The sequence below is a fragment of the Musa acuminata genome, chromosome BXJ1-2 (genome assembly GCF_036884655.1).
Source record: "Musa acuminata AAA Group cultivar baxijiao chromosome BXJ1-2, Cavendish_Baxijiao_AAA, whole genome shotgun sequence".
In the NCBI taxonomy this organism is placed as follows: domain Eukaryota; kingdom Viridiplantae; phylum Streptophyta; class Magnoliopsida; order Zingiberales; family Musaceae; genus Musa; species Musa acuminata.
Window position 1 is genome coordinate 27,211,995 of NC_088328.1, and position 25,275 is coordinate 27,237,269.

A 25,275-nucleotide genomic window follows, 5' to 3' on the forward strand; every position below is an offset into this window, starting at 1 on the left:
GCAAAGTAGAATTCTAGGCGTATAATGACGGAGTTTAAAACCAATGTCAGTAGTTAAATGACGAAAACCAGGGGATCATTAGTAAAAATCTATGATCAACAATTCTTTTAATAGAAAATCCAATTCAGATTCAGGGCCAATCAATTAATGCCCTCGAAAGAAACATGATTGTTATCAAATAAAATAGATAATAAAACATTAATGCATAAACTTGTCAGACGCATAAAATAATTAGTGGATGTTGCTGAATTATTCAATATACACAGATGACCAGTAAAAAACAACACTGAAGATAGATTGCGGGTAAGAGAGTAACAGATATCTAGTAGTCAAAACCTCATTTGTAGAGATTGCGGACCTAAGCAAGGACGAAGTAGACCATTCCAAAATACTGAACTCAGACAACTGAGGAGATCTGCCGCACATTCCGACAAGTCATATCTTGGTAGCTCTCTATAGCAAGCAATACCTGAAAAAATCTCTATTATATCTCTATCCACTCTTTTTCATAGCAGCCGCAGAACAGGTTTGCTAAGAACCCACAGGTGCCCCTCTTCTTCATGGCATAGACGTTTATAGAAGTTTCTGCTTCAAAGGAGCTGGAGAATCTCAATTGCAACGAAAAAAGAAGCATGAACAGCATCAATAACAATTATGGTAGAAGGGGGGTGAGCTGTGTGCTGAAGAGATCACCAAGAGCTCCACGAACTTCCATCTGAAATAAAAAGGAAATGATAAGAACAACATTTCTTGCCAATTGAACCTCAAAATGCAGATCTTATGTAAAAACCAACAAAATGACCAATAACTAATTAGGTAACTAAGCATATTGGTTGATGAATGATCTATTCCATGACAACAACACGTATACGCACATGCAAGAGAGTGCACATGCACTCAAGCATGCACACGAGGTTCATGCAAATGTGTTTCCACATGTACATGCATTCGGCCAACCTGACCATCCAGTATTTCTTCAAAAATCCTCAGTAGGAAACAACCGCTTGCAATGTTAAGCAGGAATACATACTCAAGATACTTAATAAATATTTTGCAAGTCACAAACATCGATAAGTGAGCCCAATAGTTTGAGCCCATTGCTTCAACTTATTTGGTATGATACATTCAGAATACTAAAAAATGAGAACTAACCTGATCACAGCATACGAGTTTGGTAATTAGTGGATAGAACTCTCTTATATGCTTTCTGAATATTAAATTATCCATACAGCACATTCCTTTGAGTACCTGAAAGGCCAACCAGAAGTACTACGTTTTGTAAATCATGAGTCAAATGAGAACATAGAGCAGCATAAATTATGCTTTTAGCAATCTAAAAATTTAAAAAGGTAATGACACTGCCAGAAAGTAGGTATAATTAGTTCCCATTGCAGTGATAAGTTATGAAAGGTCACAAATGGAGAACTATAATTGATATCTGAACAGAAAAATAGCCCTTAAGGCAAATTCTTGGCTATAACAGCAAAATGTGGTGCTGTTACAGCAGAAAATGCTAGAGATCTAATTTTACTCCAAAAAACTGTCGAACCTAAGAATTTTCATTAACAGATAAGACATATGATACAATTTTTGACAAGAAAGAAAAGAGGATGTATCCCAATATACATTAGCAATTTGTAACCGCTTAGCAGAAATTTCAACTTAATGTATTCTTTATTATCGCATTCTTCTGTTCTTAGGTTAAACCTATGTATTAGTAACTTGGGCAACTAGCTTACAGAAAGACTCGGGATTCTATAAAAACCAAAAAGCAGTTTGTTAGCCTGTTCACTAATGGCCTAATCTAAGGTGGTTCGCACTTCACATACCTCTAACTAGACCATTGCCACTTGTTCGACTCAAAAATGCTTCATGAATACAATACTTTTGGCCCTACATAATAGCAAAAATATTGACTTGTTTGGCAAAATTGAAAAAATAGAGAGAAAAGGACCTAATAGGTATCATGACTTTATGCTCAACCTTAAGCTAGACATTACTGCAACAATTTGCAATTCTGTGTATTATCTCATGGTAAATGGTCACAGAATTTGTTAGTTAACTTGCTTCAATTGCGAAACTTCAAGATGCAAAACATCAGAGGCTTTGTCTGGAATAGGATTTTATTTGCTGATTCCTGATTTGTTGGTTCGACAAATAAAAAGACTTTAACGATGAATGATCTGCGAGCTTGATACAGGGTTTGTGCTAAGCTTCAAATTTTGTTTAAACTCTGATTGGTCACTCCTTGAATATGCATCAAATTATTTTTCTTTTTGTTTGCTTTTTTCATTGATATTTTTTACTCTTTCTGTATCTAGAAGCCTCTAAATATTTATGTTCCTTTGAATCTTTCTCACTTTCAAATATTGTTTAAATGATGAAATCCTCATCCTCACCAATGATAATCATCTAATAATTTAGCAAAAAATGTGGAACATTTCTGGTCAAGAGGCTCCACCACCTAATATGGACCCTTGTGGTAAAGATAAAACCAAAACTAGAGAAGTGAAATCTTGCCGATTACGAGGCTCTGATACCACTTATCTCCATTTGATGTTGATATAGAGAAAATTGGAATTCAATAAACATCATGAAGTCTGTTCAGGCCAATCTCTAGCTATAGACAAATGAAAGTGAACATACAGTTGAAAGTAGCAATAGATCAGATTTGTCAGAAGAAACACAGAAAACCAGTACTGGTTGAGTCGGAGATAATAAGACAAAAGAACTATTAGATGCAAGGAAACTACTACAGGCTGCTTGGCAGCAATTCCATTAAATCGATACTACCAAATTTGAGCCCAAACCTGTTCAGTTCGGCCACAGACACCAGAAGCAGCAAATCAGTTGACCCAGCCAACCAATGTTCTAGTTTATGTTTATAATTTTATATGAGAAGGGACTTCCATGAATTAGTGCAATGGTGAGATAGGGTTCCATCTTGTGAGAAGCCTAATCATAGTCCTAAAAGCCAAACTTTAAACCTTGTTCATTATAAATCTTTAGACTCCCTAATAAACTAATTTCCAATCATCTAGAGTCAACATTTTAGACATTGAAGGGTTGGAGGGTCTCATTATGCTGTAAGCATGACACTGCCAGCATGCCCGAAGCTAGCATAAGATAGCCAGTACCAGCACGGCCAAAACCAGCTGAGCATAATACTCTTCATACCGGCTGAAACTTGAAAATTTCCAGGATAAAAATAAAATAAGTTCTAAGAACAATGTTCTTGAAACCATTACATAGCAACAGAAATCATGATTTCAGAGTTAATAAATACCCAAAAATATAAGAAAGTGAGATTAGACCTGTTACAAGTTGAACTAACCATGAGCTAGGCTCGAATTTTACTGTAGCTGAACCATTACTATATATATTGATGTTGACCAATCATAAACAGACTGACTACTCACTATACATGGAAGATTGCAAGATCATCACTTATACATTTCCAAAACAACAGATTTAACTAATCAGACTCTAAAACTAGAATCATATAGAGGAGTTACATGCCTAATATAAGACAGGTAATGTACTGAAGCATATGTTAAAGGATGGACGACTAAATATTACTGCAAAAATAATGAATTATCAACTCTTCTCCATAAGCAACAATCAGAGTAGCAAAATTTCTAACACAACAAACAAACGTAATGATGACATACTAGCATGTATAATAGAAAATACACATTAACAGCCTCTGCTTACCTTAACAATGACCGGAGCCCTCATGTCAAGTACACGATGTAGATCCGTGCTACCAGTCTCCCCTGAAATTGGTTTGAGCTCAGAAGCCTCTTCTAAAATCTGACCACAGAAAGAAACTAGCTTCTCTTCTGCTATGCCTTTGAGCTTCTCATCTGAATCTAAAGATCCAGCATAGCATGAATCATTGACTGATGAGGTCTGGACAAATGGACCATCAGAAATCCCTTGTTCATGACTGCTACCATTCTGTGTTGCAGTTGACTTGTGTAAGATTTCTAAATAAATGGATGTTCCTGTTATTTCCTGGCGAAGAAGATTTAGAGGAAGCCTGTGCAACACCAACCATAAATGGAATTAAGACTCTGGTTGTCAAACTAACCAAGCCATCTCTAAGACTCAGGCTTCAATACCTTTCAGAAGGTATATATTGCATTCGCAATATAAGGTTTGACGAAGAATTATATGAAGCAGCAAACTCTACCAGGGACAATAAGGTATCCATTATTGCAATTTTATGAGAGACCTTTAATTTACTCCAGTATCTCTTCTGAAATGTTCAAACACATCATCTAAGAGACTAATCATCAACAAAATATTCAGCAAGATGATGCCGACTGTTTGACGTTTATCTTTACCTGTATGCTATCAATAGCGCCTAATAGTAAAAGTTGTGTAATGCATTTTCCTTTGATGGTTGCCATCATGGAATTCTCTTCATCATTATCATCCACAACAGATTCTGCAGCATCAGGGATCTGCAGAGACGTTCCAGACACAAAATCAAGTAGATAGCATATCAAAATGGAACAAAATTTATGCAGAGATGAATCCCATGTTAAGCATAAAAAATGAGAGAATTCAAATTCAGTACCTACATCTCTTAGACTGTTGTACAAATCTATTCAACAAAAATAGAACACACTAGTCAGTCAGCCCCACAGATTTTTTTCCGTCACTGTCAGAAAGCTCCACTTAAAGAAATATCACTATTCAAAGTTGGAGCTATCAAATTGTTTTTACATTGTTTCAAATAAAGTCTTTAGTCTATCCCCCTCGTCTTGCACCAATAATCCAATTTAGCTTTCCTCGATTATTTGATTATCTAATGGTCTTATTTTGGACATATATCTGTTATTTTAAATGATTTCTTATTTTATTATCAGCAATAAATTATTTTAAATTATTTCTGTATGATCTAGATAATCAAGGTTTAAATGTGAAAACAATTTCTCAATCTTACAAAGGGTAAAGATACATTCATTACCTCCACCCGAACCCCACATTGACGGAAACCTCATGCACTAGGCCGTAACTTTTCAAGTAACTCCATACAATAATTTCAACTTTCTCATCTCAAAATCCTTGACTCTTTATTTATGTTATTTTCTAACTACCCAGTATCATGATTCACAAATTATAGCTAGCTCACATCTATTCTATGTTTGTCATATAAATTCTTCTATTAATATTGCTGAAAAAGCACTTTATATTTTGGTCTTAATCCTTTGCAATCTAAAAACCATAGTTTCAAAAGTTTCTCTGCATAGCTCAAGTTTAAATTTAATTGAAATAATATCATCTGCAAACAACATATAACTTAGAAGTTTATCTGGAATACACCAAGTATATTCATCCTTTATCAGCGTGAAAGGTAAGGGTCTTCTTTAGTTGAACATGGATTTATTCTTCCGCTAAAGGAAAATATATTGAACAACAATTAACGTCAAATAATGTACAACTAAAGGTGTTTGATTATTCCCCATCTACAACAGTGTTTAATTCAAACAATTAATTAAATATGTAATCAAACATTCTACAAGCAGGAAAGAAGTAAATACTTTCTTTGTTTTTATTTTCTTCAGAGATGGATATCTCCATATGTGCGTCCCACATAAACATGGTAAATCAGCCACAACTTTGGGTTCTTTGCAAATAAACTAAAATTAGTTGCCTAAAACATCTAAGTTCTCATCTGATCACAAAGATGCAGTTTTGTAAACATGTAACTTATAAAAAACTAAATATAGCTTTGTAAATTTTAGCTTTACTATTAAACTTAGTCGCAGTTGAAAATGGAACTATATCTCATATTTTATAAACATTTTGTATCTAACTGGCTATTATATTCCAATCTCTATATAATTCATGTGATAAATCAATGACCAATCTAGCAAATATCCCATAAATTTATGAAAACACAATGAATCTCGACCAATGGGAACAGTGCACAAACTAGATTATTTCCAGGTAATAAAATGAAAATACACCTTTACAGGTGAAGCTGAAACTGGACTGAGATCACTTGTGCGATTCTTTGATTTGGAGGTAAGACCTCTAAGCAAAAGGTTGTCCATCATATTACCCATGATCCTTTGGCCAAATGTTTGACTACGCTGATAGTTTGCAGCTTCAGCAGGCTTCTTCAAGTTACCTGATGGTGACGGATGTCCAACAGAAGAGGTAAATGATTATTCTGAAAGAAAGGCAATGAGAATATCTATGCTTCAAGAGGCACAACATAGCACTCTAGTATAGTCCCACAACTCTATGCAGGTGAATATGCCTCTTGTAGGTACATCTAATGGAATACACTAAATAGTAACAAACCATCAGATTCCTCAAAGTTTGTTTGGAGATTGTTTTCTTCATAATCATCCTTGGAGTTAATTGTGCTGATTGTATTTCCAGCAGCGTTACCATCAGCAGAAAAGGATTCATGATCCAAAGCTCTTCCCCCTTCCATTTTGTGATTGTTCCTGAATGGACTGCCACCATCTTTGGCATCTGTATCTTTAGAATCTTTGGATAAAACTGTTTGTTTTTTTGAGTTCTCAAATCCCAAAGAATTGAGAAGTTCGAGAGGTTGAGTTGTGTATGATACATCTCTGCAATTCCACATTTATACAAGAAAGGAAAGAAAAATCAGAACAAAAACGAGTAATGCTACAAGAGAAAAGTTCACCAACAGCATACCTAATGCCTTTCAATAAAGTATCCCAGTCACTATCACTGAACTGATGGCCCCCAACTTCTATAAGATGTACTAACGCTCCAAGAGAGATGGAAACCACACTTTGGTCCGTTTTCTTGGCACAATCAAGTAGAAAACTCAGGAGTGGTGGAAGCATGAAAGATACTTCCTGAAGAGAGCCAGAACAAAAGAGCACATAAATACATAATAAGCAATACATAGTAAGATCCTTTTACAAAAAAAATTGTAAATTGAAATTGTAGCTCAAAGGAATAAGGGGCATAAGGATAATTGATGAAGTTTATAAGATGAAAAACACATGCAGATATACATGAAATGGTTCACATGGCTCAGTGAAGGAAATCAAAGATAGATACCTTATAGAAAGTATTAAAAAGGTTGCAGAGCAACTGAAGTGAATGGATGCTAGTTTCTCGAAGCCACTCATCACCTGAGGAGACAAGTCCATCTCTTCCAGCATTTCGTACATGGTCAAATATAGGAAAAAGGACTCGGTGAAAAATGCCCTCCCAAAAAGCAGAAGAGAATTTCCGCCCTCTCTCATTCAACAAATCAAATAGCACTTCCAGTGCACAGTTCCGAACTTCCAATCTAGAATCCAATGTTAAATCAGATAAACCAGCCAACATGGGAAACCAGTAATGCTCGGTTACATCAAAGTTTGTCTCTAGCCCACCATCCACCGGTTTCAAGGCTCCACCAGGTATAAAGCCCTGCAGATACAAGAAGAATAAGAGAAACAAACTAAAAAGCCAAAAGATAGAGAATGCAAGCATGAAATATTAAGCTTCTGAAAGTAAAATATATTAAGAAAAACGTACCTACTTAGTTTCCAACTTTTCATGGAGCATGATGATAATGCTAATTTTTTAGCAATAATGAAGAACAACAAAAATCTACAGTGACTATTACCATGAATTAGCCAGATTTTAAGGCATGCATTTAACACTTCAAAACTATAAGATGACAAATTTGAGCAGATATAAAACCTTTACAGTTATGTAATCTGAAAAAATAAGTACATATGTGAAAAAATAAGTAAAAATAATAATAGTAACATGATCTTACACATTAACAAGTACAAATTAGGATGTTGCATATCACTAGACAAATACACAAAAAACCAATTTCATGATACCAAGACAAACCTTTCTGCTAAAACACTTTACCAAAATACTGACAAGTCACAAACTTCAAGATAATCCACTTTCTACCAATTTTGCTGCTTCATTCATATATAGTTATCAAAGTAAACCAGAACTGCTTTTTTAGATTCAACTAAGAACAAGGCAGATAATGAGAGCTAAGAACCTCACAACTGACAACCTGATCAAACATCCTCCTGAGGTAGTTGACCATGTGATGCCATTCTACAGATATCCCAGACTTCTATCAACTTCTCCAACTTAACGATTCATGAAACAGTGTCACATTAACAATGTCTTTTACGATAATTAATTAAGTCCAATGGTGCAGTTTTATGTAATGAGCACAAAGATAACTTGAAAACCAACTGAACCATGGACACATCAAATACTGAGGGCTTCTGAAATATCACGTGTCAAAAACTAGCCCTTCATGACTATTCAGTAACTAATGAAAAAAACCATAAAGTATTACTGCTTGAATTTATCTCGAACATAGTCACTCACACATAACAAGGGGCCGGTTTTAATAGTAGTAGAAATTGAAGTATTTGTCTAACCTTTTTCGTCCACCTTACCCTGCCTTACCGATTGCAAGCCCTTCGATCAATTATTTTAAATATCCTGTTTGTTAAGAGTAGAATACACTGTCTCTCATCTTAGCAGTTATTTTTAGACTTTTTGGTTGTGTTGATGTGAAATAAGTACACATTATGCATGTTGTCTGACAAGAATGAAATAAAAGCATGTCGTTTCAGGTGACCTAAATACCTATGTGGCTTAATGTTCATTGGGCTGTGTTGAGAACCTGGCTATATGTGATTAGTTTAGCAGTTTAACAGTTTAACTACAAAAGTTGCATTCCTCATGCCTGTATAAATATTATGAAAAGTTTATTGCATAGTTTTCAATAAAGTCTAAAACTCAACATGATAAAGAGTGGAATCAACAAACTCCAAGAACCAAAAAGAAAGAAAAGCTGCAAGTTTTTCAACAATTTCATTGAGATTACAGTGACAACACATTGGCAGACAAGATAGAGATATACTGACTGCCAAGCATCTCACTGAATGATGTTGCATATTCCATAAATATATTGAGAAGAACAAGTTATCAAACAAAAACTCTTGCCAAACAATCTTTTCCAAGGTATGTTAAATGTCTATTTAGTTTAGACTTTAGATCATGTCTGAATATGAAGGTATGTTGTTGCAAACCTCTGCAAGACGATCTTCACATATACGGAGGAGAGCAATAGCCTTCAAGCTAATCCGTGGAGAAATTTTGTTATTAGCAAAACGAATGAGGCAATTGACACAATCCATAAAGCAGTCACCAACAACCTGATCAAAGTGCTCCAAGATAACTGCAAGAGTTACAGTATTAGATTCATCGAAAATCTAAAAGATTTGAACTCAAGATAGTGGGTTAAACTATCAGTTTTCTCACCCTGCTCAACATTCTCAAATGCACTTTCGACAATTGATTCCAACTCATCATCAGCAGCTGCAGTGAAGATCATGAACACACTCCGCCAACCTGATTTAATGCTACCAACCTTCGATTTGATCATCTGCAATGCCATCGCCAGCAGTTAATTCCTATGTGTCTCATCATGAACAAAGATGAGTATAACAAGCAGCATAATGGAAAATTTTAATGTGCAAAATTATTGGAACAAGATTTACCTGAACAATGCAATCCACAATCAGGCCGCGTATTTTTTCATTGCGGCTATTCCGCATAAGAATGACAAAAGGTTTCAAAATGTCATTCTGGAAGGTGAAGTTGGTGAGTTCAGCACGCTCCAAATACTTCATACCAAGTTGTCTCAGTGAATCAATGGCATACATAGCAACTTTTTCCTCATGGTGGCTACCAGCAGCAATGAAATGCTGAGCCAAGACAGACCATATTCTAGCCCATACCTAAGAATGGAATATATAATAAGATGACATAAAGACTAACCACAAACAATCATTTGTAAAAGAATTACGAATATAATTTCATGATGAAGTTAAAGATAATCTAATTTTAACATGCATTTGTCAGCATCATGCACCAAAAACAAAAAAAAAAACAAAACAAACAGTGGACTCTTTTGCTCATCTAGATAAAGCAATGACTGTGTTAAAGCCACCGAGCATAGGATGAGACTTCAAAAAGAAAGTCTATATATATGTTGCATTAACCTGTTACAAACATGAACATGAACTAAGAGATATTTTGGAGTTTCTATGTGTTGTCATATCTTCCAGTTTGGCAGCCAATATTGAAAGATATAATCATAATAGCATTAGGACCACCAAAATTCCATATATTAGCATAATTCAAGCATGTAGGAGAAAATAAAAAACAACAGAAAAATTAAAGCATTAAAGGAAAATGGAGTACCAGACGAATACGAGCCATATTATAGTAGCTTATCTCAACAAGCTTCTGTAGGCTGAAGACACGAGCAGGTGTTTGTTTCAATTCTTCAGCAGATACACCACAGAGAGCTGTGAAGAACTCCACAATTGCATCACTAGGCAATTTCACACTATTTACAAAAACTTGCTCAGCTGGCTTTCCAGCTAGCTCTCTGAGAGACTGAAGAACTGCATCCCTAGATATTTGATTGGATCCTTGCATCACAGTTGCAGCAATGGATGGGGTCGAAGTGATATATTCTAGCCTGGAGACACATTCCAAGACAGCATTCCAGGTGTCTTGTAGTGAATCCGTCTCCATATCGCATAAAACAAGCAAGGCACGTAATGCTTCCACATTTTTACTTCGCATCTCCTTTGGAGCATGCAAAAATGTAAATCTACACACAGTTTGGCAAAACATCAGATCACATTTTTTGCATACTTCATTATTGATATTAAGTAGATGGAACAAAATGATGTTAAATTCATTATAGTATCTTATAACATAATATTACAAAAGATCCTAAGAAAAATCATACCGTACTAAGGATGTTAGGAAAGCATATCGCATTGTATCCATCCCAAGAACACGTGTTAGATGTATGCCAGCTCTGAAACCTTCCATGCAAAGAATAACCCTTGGCTTATTGTCTCCTTCCTCCAATGTGACAGAAAATGTAGCAAGCAAAGGCCAGCCCACGGCTTCGAGCATTGGTCTTACTAGGTCAATCTGCTGAGCTGTATAGAAAACACCCCTTTTTTCACCTTTATTTTTGAAAAGTGCCTGAATTTGTTTTTTAATCTTTTCACTCTCTGTCTTAGTATCAATCCCTGACTTCTTTTTCGGAAGAGCTAAATTTAAAATATTGACAAGGCGTCCTCTCTCTTCTGTTTCTGGCCGCAGTCTACTGCTTATAGATGCATCAGACTTATCGCTCTTCATCTTTATCTCTTCTCTAACAATTGAATCGTATATCTTCTCTAGGAGGTCCTTTGGAGCACACTCTTCTACATCACTCATAGAATTCATGCGTATGAAATCAGATTTAGACATTTTTGGCCAAACCATTGGATTGTGTGCATCAGTATTCAACATTATAACTGCATAGGCAAGAACATAAGCAGTATCTGCATTCTTGAAAAGTCCTGGATTATCAGCACAATAACTGCAAAACAAACATGGCTCAGATAAACAATCAAATGGAAAAGAAAATTGAGGGGATGCTAAACCGCTGAAGCAGCATCTCAAGATGTCAGCTACTATACCGCTCAGCAAACTTTTCCATGATCCGATCAATTTTCTGTGCTTCTCCAGGAAGTCGAAATCCTTTTAGAAACTCACGAATTGCAGTATCAAACTCTAACCCTGATAACTTCATGGAATCAACATAAGCATGCATAACAGCAAGGGGAAGTTCCTCATGCTGGCCCAAATATTCTCCAATCATGGCCTGACATATCAAAAAAATTAGACATTATGTTTTATCAAAAACAAAAGGAATAGTCATAGGAGACACCTTATCCAAACTTGGAGTGGTCTTCAGGAATTGGGCTATTGCAGAAGCCTTTTTCTCGACCAACTTATTAGACAACAGAAATTCTATCCCTTTCGCTGGTTTACGATTGAACTAAAAACAAAGGAACGAGTTATTAACCATACAACTAGATATAACAATAAGATAAAAACTTTCTGAAACTAGAACAAAAGACTCATTACCAACAACCATCCTAGTTACCTCTAAGATGGCTGCTTCCATTGTGGATTTGTGAGCTTTTGCCTTCTCAAATTGGTTTAGTCCATCATCATGGAGCTCATTAACTGTCCCAGGTTCTCTAGCCAAAACTTCCTCTTCAAGGGACCGAACAATGTTACCATGTTTATCAGTTTCTTTCCTTAGCTTCTCCCAATCAACCAATGATTTCAGCACACTCACCAAGCACTGCATAAAGTAAATAAATTGTTATAATTTGAAGATAGAAATAAAGATTGACTGAATATATCAGCACAGCCGCACAAAAATAATGGTTCTCTTTTAAAGAAAAGACAAAGACCTGAAGCGATGAGCCTTTAGCAGATGCAACCTGCATCGAAGAAGCTGAGTTGGGATCTGTAGTTTGAGTCCCTTGTGCTATCCTTGACAAAGCATTTACCTGTTTAGATCAGTGGAAATAAGTAGATTCTTTAAAGAATGGCACATTACAACCCCAAGTTATCACCATGATTTGCTTGGATCTTACCATACGTTCAAAAAGGTTTGGTGCCTGAAGATCACAATCATAGTTAACAAATATGTCCGCAAGCATTTGTGAATCCTTACACACTTTCTCAAGCATCCTAAGAGAGAATCCAATTACAAGTTTCCATCAGCAATACAGAAAAGCTTACAGCACGAGTAAATGCCACTAGGCCAACAATGGGATATATGAGACAGTATTCCTATCAACTGAAGATAGAAGTGTGGGGAAGGAAAGGAAAAAACAGAACATATTTTTTAAAGCTAATATAAAAAAGAACAACACTTTACCGAAGAACACTTGTTCTTTGGCTGAGGGCACTCTCATTGCCTTCCAAGGATTTTAAGATTATCAAGGGAAAAAAGACACCAATTTCTCCCTGGAAATATACATATACATTAGCAACATCAGATCCAAGGAGATTGGTTTCTCCAAGACAGTCTAAAGGAGAAATTATATGACCACATAATAATAAGATACCTTAAGACTTTCCCTAAAACGAAGCAACAGAACTGCAAATATTCCAGTTGCATACTGCACAAGAAGATTAATCATAAAAGTTTTATCCTTAGCAAAATAAATGGCCATGTGTCAGTTGCTATGAAATGTGAAGAATAGTTTTAGCAACTGCCCAGCAATTAGCAAATAATCAAGCAATAAAATTAATCAACAGGACAAGCAGCAACAAATAGGAAGAAATGATAACCTGAAAGACAACTGGAGAAGGAGAAATAGAAGCCCGTAATAAAGCATAAGAAAGATAAGCCTTGACAGAGTCAATAAAATGGAAATTTTTCGTAAAGGATTCGCTCACTCCTTCCAGTAAACCCTGCAATTAAAAATCCTTAAGTAATATCAAGAACACTAATAAACTCAAAAGGTCGAGGAGCATAAATGCATTGACTAAAAAATAAGAAAAAGTTAGAGAGAGTTTTGGCAGATGAAGCCTTCTAGTCTCCACATAATCCAAAACAAACTAACCTGCAAAAGCTCAAGAGACAAAAGTCTTGTCTTTGTAGTAACCTCATCTCCCTCTTCTTTCATCCCCATCTGCAAATATATACCTCAGCATGTTAAGATAGACCATACTGATTGAATGTGATATGAGATCATCTTCACAAATTTAGACCTTGCAAAGTGTTCGAAACAGCAATAATGCATCATGTTGCATGACAGTGCTCTCAAGATCAATCCCTCTGAAATAAGATTATATGATAAATTTGTTACATCAAAAAACAAATGAAGGCTTGTTCTATTTACATATACAAACATTTTTATACCCTGAGATTTTCTTGCCATCCTCAAGTTGAACAGCCTGGTCAAGAACAGCCTCTAGACCCTACAGATTGTTACTTAAAATAAGATGAAACCCTGATGCAGATGAGTTCCAAAGTAATCTGCAGAAATAATCACTAATAGTTTCACAGAAAATAGTCCTAAGAGAGAGAGAACCTTGATGTCTGCACCACCAGCCAAATTCTGGAGTTGCTCAAAAGATGGAGATGTCTCATTTGCACGGTTCATGGTTAATGCATCTCCTAGAGTAATTTTCTTCTCATCTTGGTCATCTCTAGGCACTTCCTCGTAATCAGAATTTGTGGAGCTAGCTGATGGAATTTCACCATGCACATAACTATTGGATGGTACAGAAACCTAAACACCCATAGAAAATAGTTGGAACTTTTCTGGCATATTTTACATATTTACTAAACCTAAATAAGATGATAAGTCCAACCTGATCTACTTCCATTCGCCTAAACACAATACTGATCATTTGGGTCAACATTGCTTTTGATGTTGCCTGATTTATTGGACTCTTGCTGTACCAGATATTTATAGACCATAACATTAGCTAAGAGTTACTGAATGGACAATATAGGGGAATAAAAAGACTCGAGTACCTATTCAGAGCAATGTTATAGCATACTCTAATCACTCCCAGCAAAGGTTCTCCATGCACTGTGTTAAAAAAAAAAGACTTATTAGAGAAAAAGATAAGCAGCAGAGCTACAACAAAGATATAGTATAAGCAACTACAGACATAAACCATTCCTGCATATAGCCTGTCACTTCAGCAAATAAAAGAAAAAGATCCAGGATAAGGCACATTAATAATTCAAACAAACATTTTGCAACACCAAATCAGACAAATCTATTGAATCGAAAAGAGGTTTTAAGCTACAAAAGACCAGCAAAAACCTATGAGAAAAAGCTTTATTATAATTTTTTTAAAAATCAATTATCTGTATCAAAGATTGAAATTTCATATCGTACCAGTATATCGAGCTTTGCTCAGTATAGTACTGTACAACATACTGAGCAGTATATATATATTTATATATATATATATATATATATATATATATGTAAATAATATAAAAAATATTAAAAGAAGGCGTACGTAGCCTCGACGACGTCGCCTTCTCCTCGTTGCCTCGTCTGCGACGTTCGGCGAATAAGGCGGCAAAGATGGCGAAGGCTGCAGACGAAGAACGCGACGAAGGCCGCAGACGTCTCTGGCCTTCGGCAAGGAAGAAAGCCACAAAGTCGCAGACGAGGCGATGAAGGAGACCGCCTCTTCTGCTGCTCTAATCATCGTCGGCTCCAGATCCTCCTCTTTACGACTCTTCTCATTGTTACCTCTCGTATCGGGATCATCGAGAGAGGGCAACGTCGGATTGGGATTGAGAAAGGGCGTGGAAACAAGTTCATGCCGACGTTCTCCTGGTTCTCCCTCTTCTTCGAACGCCCTCTCCTTCTTCCTTCTTCGACGCTTCTCCCTCAGCTTCGTAGCAGCTAGGCCGCAGCTAGGCTGATACCGCCTAATAGCAGGCAGTAACGATCAAAATTTCGATCGTTATCGCCCGAAACAGCCCCATATCGTCTGATACGGGACTATATCGAGCACCAGGCAATACGATTCGAAATCGCAAACCTTGATCTGTATGACAAACACTTATGCATTATCGAAAAAGCAAAACAAGATGGAAAAAACAACTAATCCAAGCTTGATGACTTTAGTTAAGCATCTTATATCAAAACGAGAAACGAATCAGCAGCTTTACAAGAAGCTACAATTCCCTCTAGTGATGGCAATATATTATATTTCATTTCGATCAAGTAATCTATGTGCATGTATATATTCATGCATAAATGCTACTCACAACATTTATGAGTCCTACTCAAGATTTGCATATTATCTGCAATACTTATGTTAGCCGTAATCTCAAGAATGGTGACCATGAGATATTGGACTGACTACATCCCACCTCTTTATGAAGAACGAAAACTAATTGTGTAATCCCATCGCCTGACTACCCCTTAAATGCTATCCTCTGGTAGAACAAAATATTCTCTTATCACCTAATTCCAAAAAAGACAACAGTCTGTTTTCTCATAACCATATTGATACAAGGCATATTCAAGGAATTGAGTAAGATTAATGAAGATGTACATTTCCTCAAAATAAAATGAGAAAAACATACATCTCAAGTCTACATATAAAAAAACCAATTGACATAAATGCTATGGTGCATACAGTCAATTAGCTTGATCCGATCATTTTATTCAACCCTTGCATTTCAGATACATTACAAAGAGAATTTCTCATAACCACTCATGACTACTACTTTTGATGATTCACCTAAATTTAACAAGAAATAAGATCTAGCTGCCACAAACAAGATTTAAAATCTCAGTCTAATACCCATTTCAATATCTTGCCGGACAAATATGATACCAGCATCTGGGCAGTATATCAACTTGTACCATCTTGTATCACTAAGGAAAAATTAAAAAATTAAAAGAAAAACAGGTACCAAGCTATATGGTCAGAGACAGTTAATACCAGTCAATACACTCTGGACCAACTGGTACTTGAAAGTTGAAATTTGGCAGCAACAACAGCCAATTCTCTGCAACTTTTTGCAATAACTACCAAAAACCCTGATAAGAAACCTCTCCAACTCCAAGACAGGAACATAGACCTCTAAATGTGCTTAAGTGACTAAAACCAGAATGTTGTCGTCGAATTTGCAATTGTATAAAACTGAGCAAGATAGCTTCACCTTCCATTAAGAGAGAAATCGAGATGTAAGAAAAATACAGGGGACAAACTTGCTAATGTTGTGAATTCCTATACATACTCCCAAAAAGTATGTTTACTCCCAAAAAGTATGTTGATGAGATGAAGATGAGAGAGTTGTCATGTAACATGTTGAGCTTATCATTTGGAATGATAAGTAGGAAGGATGGCACTACATCAGAAACTCCTGGGTTGTGGCAAAGGTGAATAATTCAGTCAAGCAACAAATGCTTAAAAACTATTTAAGTTGGCCATGTAACACACATATCTAGAATGTAAACCCAAGAGAATGATACATACCAACTTGAACAACAAATATTATGAGCAAAGAATTAATTTTATTATCTTTTAACTATTCAAGCATGTTTCAAAAGATGGTTCTGAAAGTAAATAACTCCCTCCTTGGAAAAACAAAAGCAGAAAAAACAATCTTATTAAAAGTACCTCTGAACCTTGTTGATGATACTGCTGTGAGAAGCACCTTTAAAACTTGTAATATAGTACTGCAAAGTTCCATGTGTGTCAACAAAAAAATTAAAAGAAATCATATGAAAGATATATCTACATAATAGAAGCAAATTTAAAAAATTAACCACCTGTCAGATGAAGAGTTATCAACACAGCCACAGACCATATTGAGAATATCAGTAAATAGTGAAGCATTTTTACCACCTTCCAGTCCAGGATCACCCTCTAAATGATCATAAGCTATAAGTTTCTGCCAACAGGCCAATTGAATCAGATGCATTCCTAGTACTATAAGCATCAGAGCATAATGGTCAAAATTTTCTGACAATAGCATGAGGAAAATGAAGTAGTCAAAGAAGAAACAAAAAGAAAATGACATGATAGTATGCAGTCCAATTACAGCATTACCACTGTGAGTCAAATGTGGAGGACAGAATTTATCACAAACTAGCAGCATGTAGAGGAACATGCTGAGCTTTACATTATGTAAAGTTGTAAACAAAACATAAAAAAGAGAAATGGCCAAGAACCAAGCTTCCTGTAATGCAGGCCCCAGTAAAAATCAACCCTATAGTTAAAAAAAGAAAAAAGACAAACTACTACTTAATGTTTGTGATGGATGACCTTCACGAGCATTAGTTCATATTGCTTCCTCCAAGGAATCTTTATAGTCTCTGTAAAGGAGGTCTTTGACTCTTTATAGTTGCTTTTTAAGACAGCAATCTTTTGAAGTCCTAGGAATGTTGTTTGTCCAGGATTGGTATACCAGGTGTATTGCTATGTACCACCCCAGTATTTACCAGTCCAATTAGACACTGGTAAGAGTGCATATACTTTGGTACTAGTCGTATTCATTTTTTTTTTTTTTTTTGCCATTTTTCATTGATACCAAGGGGTACATGTCGGTATACCATTTAGCATACCAGTAATGTATTGATCCAATAACCTCACAAAACCAGTATCGGATGGGCATTTAAATCCTTATTGGTTGTTAACCTCAGCTTGGTCCATCATGAGATACTAATGTTGATGATGATTGATGACAAGGTTATCTGAACCCTTGTCCAGTAACAACTGATGTCCAATGTTTAAGCGGATAACTAAGGAAAACTAAAAAAGAGGTTCATCATGTTCTTGCTACTCGAAGAACAGAAAAAAAATAGTTCCGAAAGAAACAAAAGGGATAAAAAATTAGAGGGAAGGAACAATAACAAAACTAGATGAAATAAAGGAAAGATATGGAGTACAAAAAAGTGAATTAACAAGACAGGAAGGATGGTGGCCCTCTGGAATTATATTGATGAAGTAGTTCTGTGGCTGACACCACAAGTTAAGCCACAGTTAGGAGAATTGACATGGTTTACAGGGATAAACCAATAGAAGAATCTACCACTATTAATTTGTGCTTAAGCATTTTTGACTATGTAGTTCTAGCCCTATCAAGTTGGTCAGTTCTTCCGAAAGGCCAGATCATGACCAATTTTGCTAGAAAACCTTATAATTCTTTCATTAGAAGATCGATGCTCTAAATTTTGGCAACAGGGGATTCGACTTGCTGTCACAATGGCATGTGCAGGGATATTATGAGACATCGTGAGCAAATGGCAGGTGTACCTTCGGGAAGAAGAACACAAAAAGGCGAAAGAAATTGATATACCACTTGACAATCAACACTCTAACAATATATATCCACTGCTTGTTCTCATCTTTTTCTCTTCACTTCTTCACAAGACCATAGTATTCTGATAGAGTGAAACCTTAGTCATTTGGGAAAAAAAGCCAATAAAATCCTATGAAAGCATGAACCAGAACAAAGTGTCCGAGCTCAACATTCCTACAACCATTCCAACCAAGAAACAACTCTCTTTCCTCCCTCCACATGATTTTATTAGTCATTCCCTTGTTGGAATGAGATTTTCAGCAAACTATAATTTAGCTCAAAACTTGAACCTTCAGATGCATTTCAGGTTTTAAAACTTATTCGATCAAGAATAAGAACTATTTAAGTTCCATGTAACAATTTTTTTAAAGATGTCTACAGTTAATATGAGATATTCAGATATTGCCTCTAGGATGGTTTGCTGCCATTTTGCTGAAGATCGTATTGTGAGACTTAGATCTAAGTTCTTTTGCAATATTTTATAGAAGTCTTTACATAAGATGTTTCCCCATGCACATCAAAAAGTTACAGATTAGTCAAACAAATTAAGTGATATATACTTAGGAGACAAGAAGTTATCAAACCTTTTTGCAACCTTTTTTTGCAAGAGCAACTGGCTTTGAATGCAGCAATCCAGTCATAAAGGTATAGATAAACAATTATAGGCATTGTGAACTAACAATTTAAAAAACCATAGCCCTTGTAACAGTATATTCACTGTCAAACAAAAAGACGATAAAAAGAAACTTCTGGAGTTGTGAATTGGTGCATTTCAATTTGTGCACTAGAGAGATAAGCACTTGCATGGAAAAAATGACTTATCAGCAGTAAGTCAGGTTAAAATTATCAGGGATTGTCTTTTCGGGTACCAGACCCGTTATGGCAATTTGATGGAATGGTACATACCAGTCTGTAACAGTGTACTGACATATGGTACACCGGTGCATACTGGTGGTTTGGCGAGTAAGAAAAAGAGGAACAAGTGGAAGGGGTGGTGGAGGAACAGAGGAGGAAGTAAGAGGGAAGAAGAGGAAGAAGGAAAAGAAAGAAGAGAAGGAAAAGAGCAGCGGCAGCGGCGAGGCAATGACATCGTCAAAGCGGAAGCGACAGTGGCGACAGCGAGGCGGCGCCATCTTATGTGAGAAGAGGGCTAGCGTTTGTGATGACAAGGCAGCGGTATCGTACGTGATGGCAAAGCGACAGCGGCAGCAGTGGTGAAGCTGCAATGGCGAGGCGATGACATCTTATTCGACAAGAGAGCTCGCGTTCACGAACCATAATCTCTTTTCTTTTAACGCTGATTTGGATAGGGGCCCCACCATTTCTTTGAATTTTTTATTAATTTAATTGGATCGCCCAAAATGGGATGGTCCGCATATCGGACCACACCTGGACTAGTACATACGACCCGTACCGTACCATTTTGAGCGGTATAGCAAACATTGAAAATTAATGAGAATAACTAGTAGGGCATGCATTTTCAGACAACAAATACGACAGAGATTGATCACATAAGCATGTTCATCAATAACATAATAAATGCTATTTCTAACCACACCATAGTCATTTTAGCAGTCAGATTCTAATGTGAGAAAGCAGTTCTCCATATCATCTAACGTAGACAAATCATTAGCCGAAACAAAAAATTAACTTCAAAATGAAAGATCATTCAACATAAAAGATCAAGAAAAGTAACATGTTTTTTTTTTCAAGCAAGATATGAAAAATAGATAAAAAGATATTTTACTACACCAGAAATGACCACAAAATCAAGTAATAAGAAATAGAACTCATAGGCACTAAACACACATACATGCATATGCATCAAGAAGCCAGCAACATATGTTGAGCCAAATAATCATACTTGTTTCTGCAATAAATGTGTAACGTAACTTTGAGGAAAGAAAAGATACTGCATTTTTTAGTCAACGAGGGAAACATACATGAAGACAGTCAAGGGCAGGCTCCAAAAGTTTTATATTCTTTGTCTCAAATGCAAGTCTCAGAGGCTTCAAAACAAGTTCAGCTTGGGCTGCATCTAAGGTGTGGCCAGCACTTGCTAAAGCTGCCATAATAGGTTCACTGGTCTCTTGGGACTTCCTGACGGTAACAACATCCTTTTCAACATCTGAAGCTGGAGCCTCCCCTTCTTTCGCTGATAAATCACCATCAGATCTGATGCTATGCAACAACAGTAGTTGGTTTAAGTTATGCAAAAATTTGGTGAAGCACATGAGTTGAAAAGGCATAATCAAACACTAAAGATTCACAACAAGACCCTTATGTGCTTGTTGATGCTAACACAGCCATGAAGGTATCATGAGAAACCAGGAACCTACTAAAACTCATCAATAACTACTAGATAATTATTTATAGCAGGAACTGAGAGCAACCATGATCACAATATGCTACCGTAAAACCTAAAACACAAACAAATTAGTGAGAAACCTCTCATTCCCTGCCAAAGTTGCAGCATTGTTATGCTCATCAGAAGTCAACTCTTGCTTGGTCTCTTTCATGTTGTCTGAAAGTGGAAGGCAAAATGAACATAGAAATTCTCAGCTCGTACTATAGTTTAAAGGTTTAAATAACAAAACCAACAAAAAAATATATTTTGTTAATAAATCACCACACTCAAACATAACAATCAATTTATACATAACAAGTAACTAAAGCTAATCTATGCAAAACTTGACAACTGAACTTTGATAAATCTTTTAGATAAATAATGATAAAGAATGTCAACAACAATAACAAACAAATCTCTAACTTACCAGCTCAGCTATGGATTAATTTATGCCATCTACTATATCCTTTATTAACCAATGAAGTATGGAACTATGGATATAGATATAACACATTGAAATGACATGATACATATATATCGCCAAAGATAGAGCAATAAAAAATGTCATAACTGATCAAGATTGACAATTACTGATAGTATTAGAATACGTAGCTATATCTTGACAAATAATAATTATATAGAGTTTCCAACTATTCATCATAAATATTCTTACTTTTTTAATACGTAGCACTTGAAGATATAGCGAAATTATGGTGAATGACATAAGACCATTATTCTAACTTCACAAAGCATATCTATCTCATTTGTAATTAAAAGCTCGACACCCGAGGAAACCAAAGTTCTTGCAAAAGGTGATGGAATTGGAGAGTTTCTTAATTATTCTTCCCTTCCCTCCCCACTCTTTCTCTCTCTCATACTCACTCTTTGTCCTCATCCTCATTCAGTGTACACGTTTATGGTGATGGTAGTAGCACTTGGCAGTGATGTTCTATCAATTCTCATTCTACTTGTAACTTTGGTCTTGTAATCTCTGACATCCTTTTACTATGGTGCACTCAGTCACAATGTAACAAATGCACGAAGGTAACTTTGATCTTCTAATGCTCAGTCACTTGTAAATTTGGTCTTCTAATGCTTGAAGGTAAGGCAATCACAACATGTCAACAACTCATTGTGATAAAACAACTTTGTTGAATAGTCAATCATCTAAGGTTGAAAATTGGACTTCACCATTAAATTATAATAGTCAAACAGAAGATTCAAGACATCCCAATGATAAATAACCATAGAATGACTGGTCATTGTGGAAACTTAATAAAGCGATCTAATCAAGACTGGAGTGTGAAAATTTAGATTAAATTCAATTTGAATGCAAGACCTTTTTTTAATTTAAGTCCGTAATAGGGCCATAGTCAATTCATTGTTTCCCATCAGTCTTTTTTTTTATCTTATAAAGTCCAGCATGATGTGATCAGAATAAATTTAACTAATAATTAGTTTCCAATCAATCCTAATTTCTGGGCTACTGATTGAATATTGTTTAAATTCAAAGAATCCAGCAAGATACATTTCCTAAGAAAAAGAAAAGAAAAGGCCTTTTATGTTCAAAGAATTATGGCAAGATATGTTTCCTAGTCGAACAATTCTAAAAGGGCTGCTTTCTACGAGAACACTAACAACATATAATTTTCTGAGATCAAAACTCAATCTGGTTTATAAATGATTGTCACCGACTATTTTTATTTAGGGTCTTTAAAAGTCAAATTGTTGTTCACTTCTCCTAGTATGTCCAATTCAATTTTAGACTATCCATCGATTTACTTAGCCCAGTGGCACATGCATAAAAATAATTTTCAGTTGGTTTAAGTCAGAGAAATGGTTTGAACCCATGGAATGATTCATTTAGATGATTGTTGGTCATTTTCATTAGCTCCTTCTTTATCTTTTCTCCAATTTCTCAACTCGTGCTCTTCGCTTATAACAACACCAACCACTTTCCTCAGATTTTTCTTTCAAGCTTAGCCTTATATGTCACTACCCCTATGCATATGTATGAAAACACAAATTAGGGCATATTGATCCACCACATGTCCTGCAATATATCACATTCTCTCAGGGTAGTTTCATTGTAAACTATATCTATAACATAAAACTGACAAAGATCGAGTACTAAAGAGTCATCTGCTGCTAGGAGGATTTCTACAGACAGGAAAAAGTGAAATAAAAATAAAAAAATATAGGAGGAATATAAATTAAAAAATAAATGGAGAAAAGTAGAAGTGTAAACAGACTGAACACGATCAAGTGAACTTTTGTTTATATTAGACTAAAAGTCTAAAACAAGCATATGTTTGCTTGGCTTAGCATGAGCCTGATAAGGTGTGTAAACTGAATGGATCAGGTTTGAATCAAATAAAATATCAAATTTGAGTTTGTAACAACCAAATAATTTTTCTGGTATTTCTTTTAATATCATTAACTTTAATCAAAACCATTCAATCCTCATCCTTTATGCATTTAACATCACATAGATCCATAGTCTTTCTTTCATTTCTTTACCAAGTCAAAGGTGTTTACTCTCCATCTTCAGTATTTATGATATTGTAAAACTGCCATAAGCATTCATCTAACTGATAGTTTTTTTATTCTTCTGTTCTAGCCACTTTTTATCACTAATGTAAAGTTCCCCAAGTTTCATATAATATCCTCCTTTGCCTTTGACTAGCTCCCAATGCTCTACATTGACTGCAAAATCACCTCCAAGACATCCTACAATACCTTTGGATTCTTCAAGACTTCCTTTTGCCAGAATTTTTATATTGCATTAATTTTCTTTTCAAATTCTATCGATGCTTCCTTTTCCTTAAACATGTGGTGTGATCTATCTTGCCTAGTCAGTCTTCCTCATTTATTGAATTCACAAGCCTCGCTCAATATTCTATATATTTAGCAACAGTACATTACTCAAACGATCAACTTGTTGGAGATGGGTTCTTTTCCGATGCAAATTCAAGAAAACATTTCCGGTACTAAAGGAAAGACAAATCAGGACACCAAGTAATAGCTTCGAAATAATGCAATGTTGCTTCGCAGAAGGAAGAACTATCAAAGAAATAAATGAAAAGCAAAATCTACAAACTCGAGATCTAAAGGCAAGATGTTAGGGTTGCACCAACCTAGACAAGTCTGCACGGAACTCTGCAGGGCTGGGTACTTCTTCCCCGCGCACTCCTTGAGCATGGCGTCCAAAGAGCGAATGATGAACCCTGCCGCGGCGGCGCCCGCCATGACGAAGAATGTCACAGAGATCCACCCCGACGACCCCCCTTCAGAGCTCGATCCCGGAGTGCAAGGCCAAAAAAGTCCTCCAGATCTACGAATTAGACGAGAATTCGATCGGAGAAAATAGAAAGCATTGGACGATCCCAGAGGAGAATTGACAGATTGGAAGGAGGAGAAGAGAGAGGGGAGAGGAGAGGAGATCTGACCGCCGGAAGGGCAATGGCCTCCAGGGCGAAGGCCTTTTGCGGAAGCGCCCACGGTCGCAGGTAGAAGGGGCCCGAGTCTTACGATGAATATTTATATCCAGCATCTCCATCTATCACATGGGGCCCAGACACGTGTTTGGCACGTCCACGTCACGTGAACTCACAATTGCTTGATTCGAAGCACTCCAATTCAGGTGCTCAATGGGTCAAGTTTGGGTTTACCTCCTAAACCCAATTAATTTGGCAACGATATTTAAATTACAACATAACCACTTGTCACTTATGTTTTCCTAGTTAGAAAGTTAAGATATATCATTGAATTACCAATATACAATTAGAAAAATTCAAGATCGAAAGTATCAGTTAAGGAAATGTGATAATTAGTCTTAACCAAAATGTGATGATATTATTTTTTATATCCTCGTATAATTTATTTTTTTTTAAATGGTGCGAAATACTAAAAAACTTCGATGTCATCTTCGTCATCTGATCATCACATACGTTAGTTGATACCGTTATCATTAATCGATCTGATCATCATAAACTTCACTGCTGCGGCTGCCGGCGATGCGGTACACTTAAACAGCCTTCGTCCCTGCCGCTGTGAAGTACTCCGAGGCAGTCACGAATCATGCAATGCCCGTTGGATAGTTGCCCTATTGTTACATAAGATATTTTTTATCGATGAATATAACCATTATGAAACTGTTTAAGCTCTTAAAATTACTGGTCATCTAATTTTAATATTTACATCTCCCTCCCGTCTC

At 36.0% G+C, this 25,275-nt stretch overlaps 1 protein-coding gene across 3 annotated transcripts; it reads right to left on the bottom strand.

Annotated features, from left to right (window-relative positions):
- Positions 1 to 202: 202 nt before the first annotated feature.
- On the bottom strand, positions 203 to 24,762 carry LOC135606556 (brefeldin A-inhibited guanine nucleotide-exchange protein 5-like). 3 transcript variants are annotated; one of them, XM_065097593.1, is made up of 34 exons: positions 24,509 to 24,762; positions 24,197 to 24,393; positions 21,161 to 21,236; positions 20,656 to 20,887; positions 17,181 to 17,302; positions 17,029 to 17,087; positions 14,402 to 14,459; positions 14,236 to 14,320; positions 13,953 to 14,153; positions 13,781 to 13,839; positions 13,630 to 13,696; positions 13,482 to 13,550; positions 13,207 to 13,329; positions 12,981 to 13,034; positions 12,791 to 12,879; positions 12,504 to 12,600; positions 12,318 to 12,416; positions 12,002 to 12,205; positions 11,783 to 11,893; positions 11,532 to 11,716; positions 10,805 to 11,431; positions 10,246 to 10,663; positions 9,540 to 9,779; positions 9,301 to 9,424; positions 9,069 to 9,217; positions 7,063 to 7,419; positions 6,688 to 6,854; positions 6,322 to 6,599; positions 5,982 to 6,145; positions 4,350 to 4,469; positions 4,125 to 4,261; positions 3,715 to 4,042; positions 1,153 to 1,248; positions 203 to 715 (listed from the first exon to the last, which is right to left on the bottom strand). In XM_065097593.1, the coding sequence occupies exons 1-34, from the start codon at positions 24,616 to 24,618 to the stop codon at positions 653 to 655; spliced, it is 5,565 nt and encodes a 1,854-aa protein (XP_064953665.1). In that variant the 5' UTR covers positions 24,619 to 24,762; the 3' UTR covers positions 203 to 652. The 3 variants fall into 3 exon arrangements, with proteins under 3 accessions (XP_064953665.1, XP_064953660.1, XP_064953672.1); XM_065097588.1 differs by having other exon boundaries at positions 20,656 to 20,893; XM_065097600.1 differs by lacking the exon at positions 21,161 to 21,236 and having other exon boundaries at positions 24,197 to 24,574.
- Positions 24,763 to 25,275: the final 513 nt, after the last annotated feature.

Excerpts from the sequence above, each read along its gene's own strand:
- LOC135606556 (XM_065097588.1), bottom strand. The coding sequence starts at position 24,618 with ATGGAGATGCTGGATATAAATATTCATCGTAAGACTCGGGCCCCTTCT. Across the intron at positions 20,894-21,160 it reads ACTTTGGCAGGGAATGAGAG|CATCAGATCTGATGGTGATT; the intron begins GTTTCTCACTAA and ends GTTGTTGCATAG. Across the intron at positions 12,206-12,317 it reads CTAAAGGCTCATCGCTTCAG|TGCTTGGTGAGTGTGCTGAA; the intron begins GTCTTTGTCTTT and ends TACTTTATGCAG.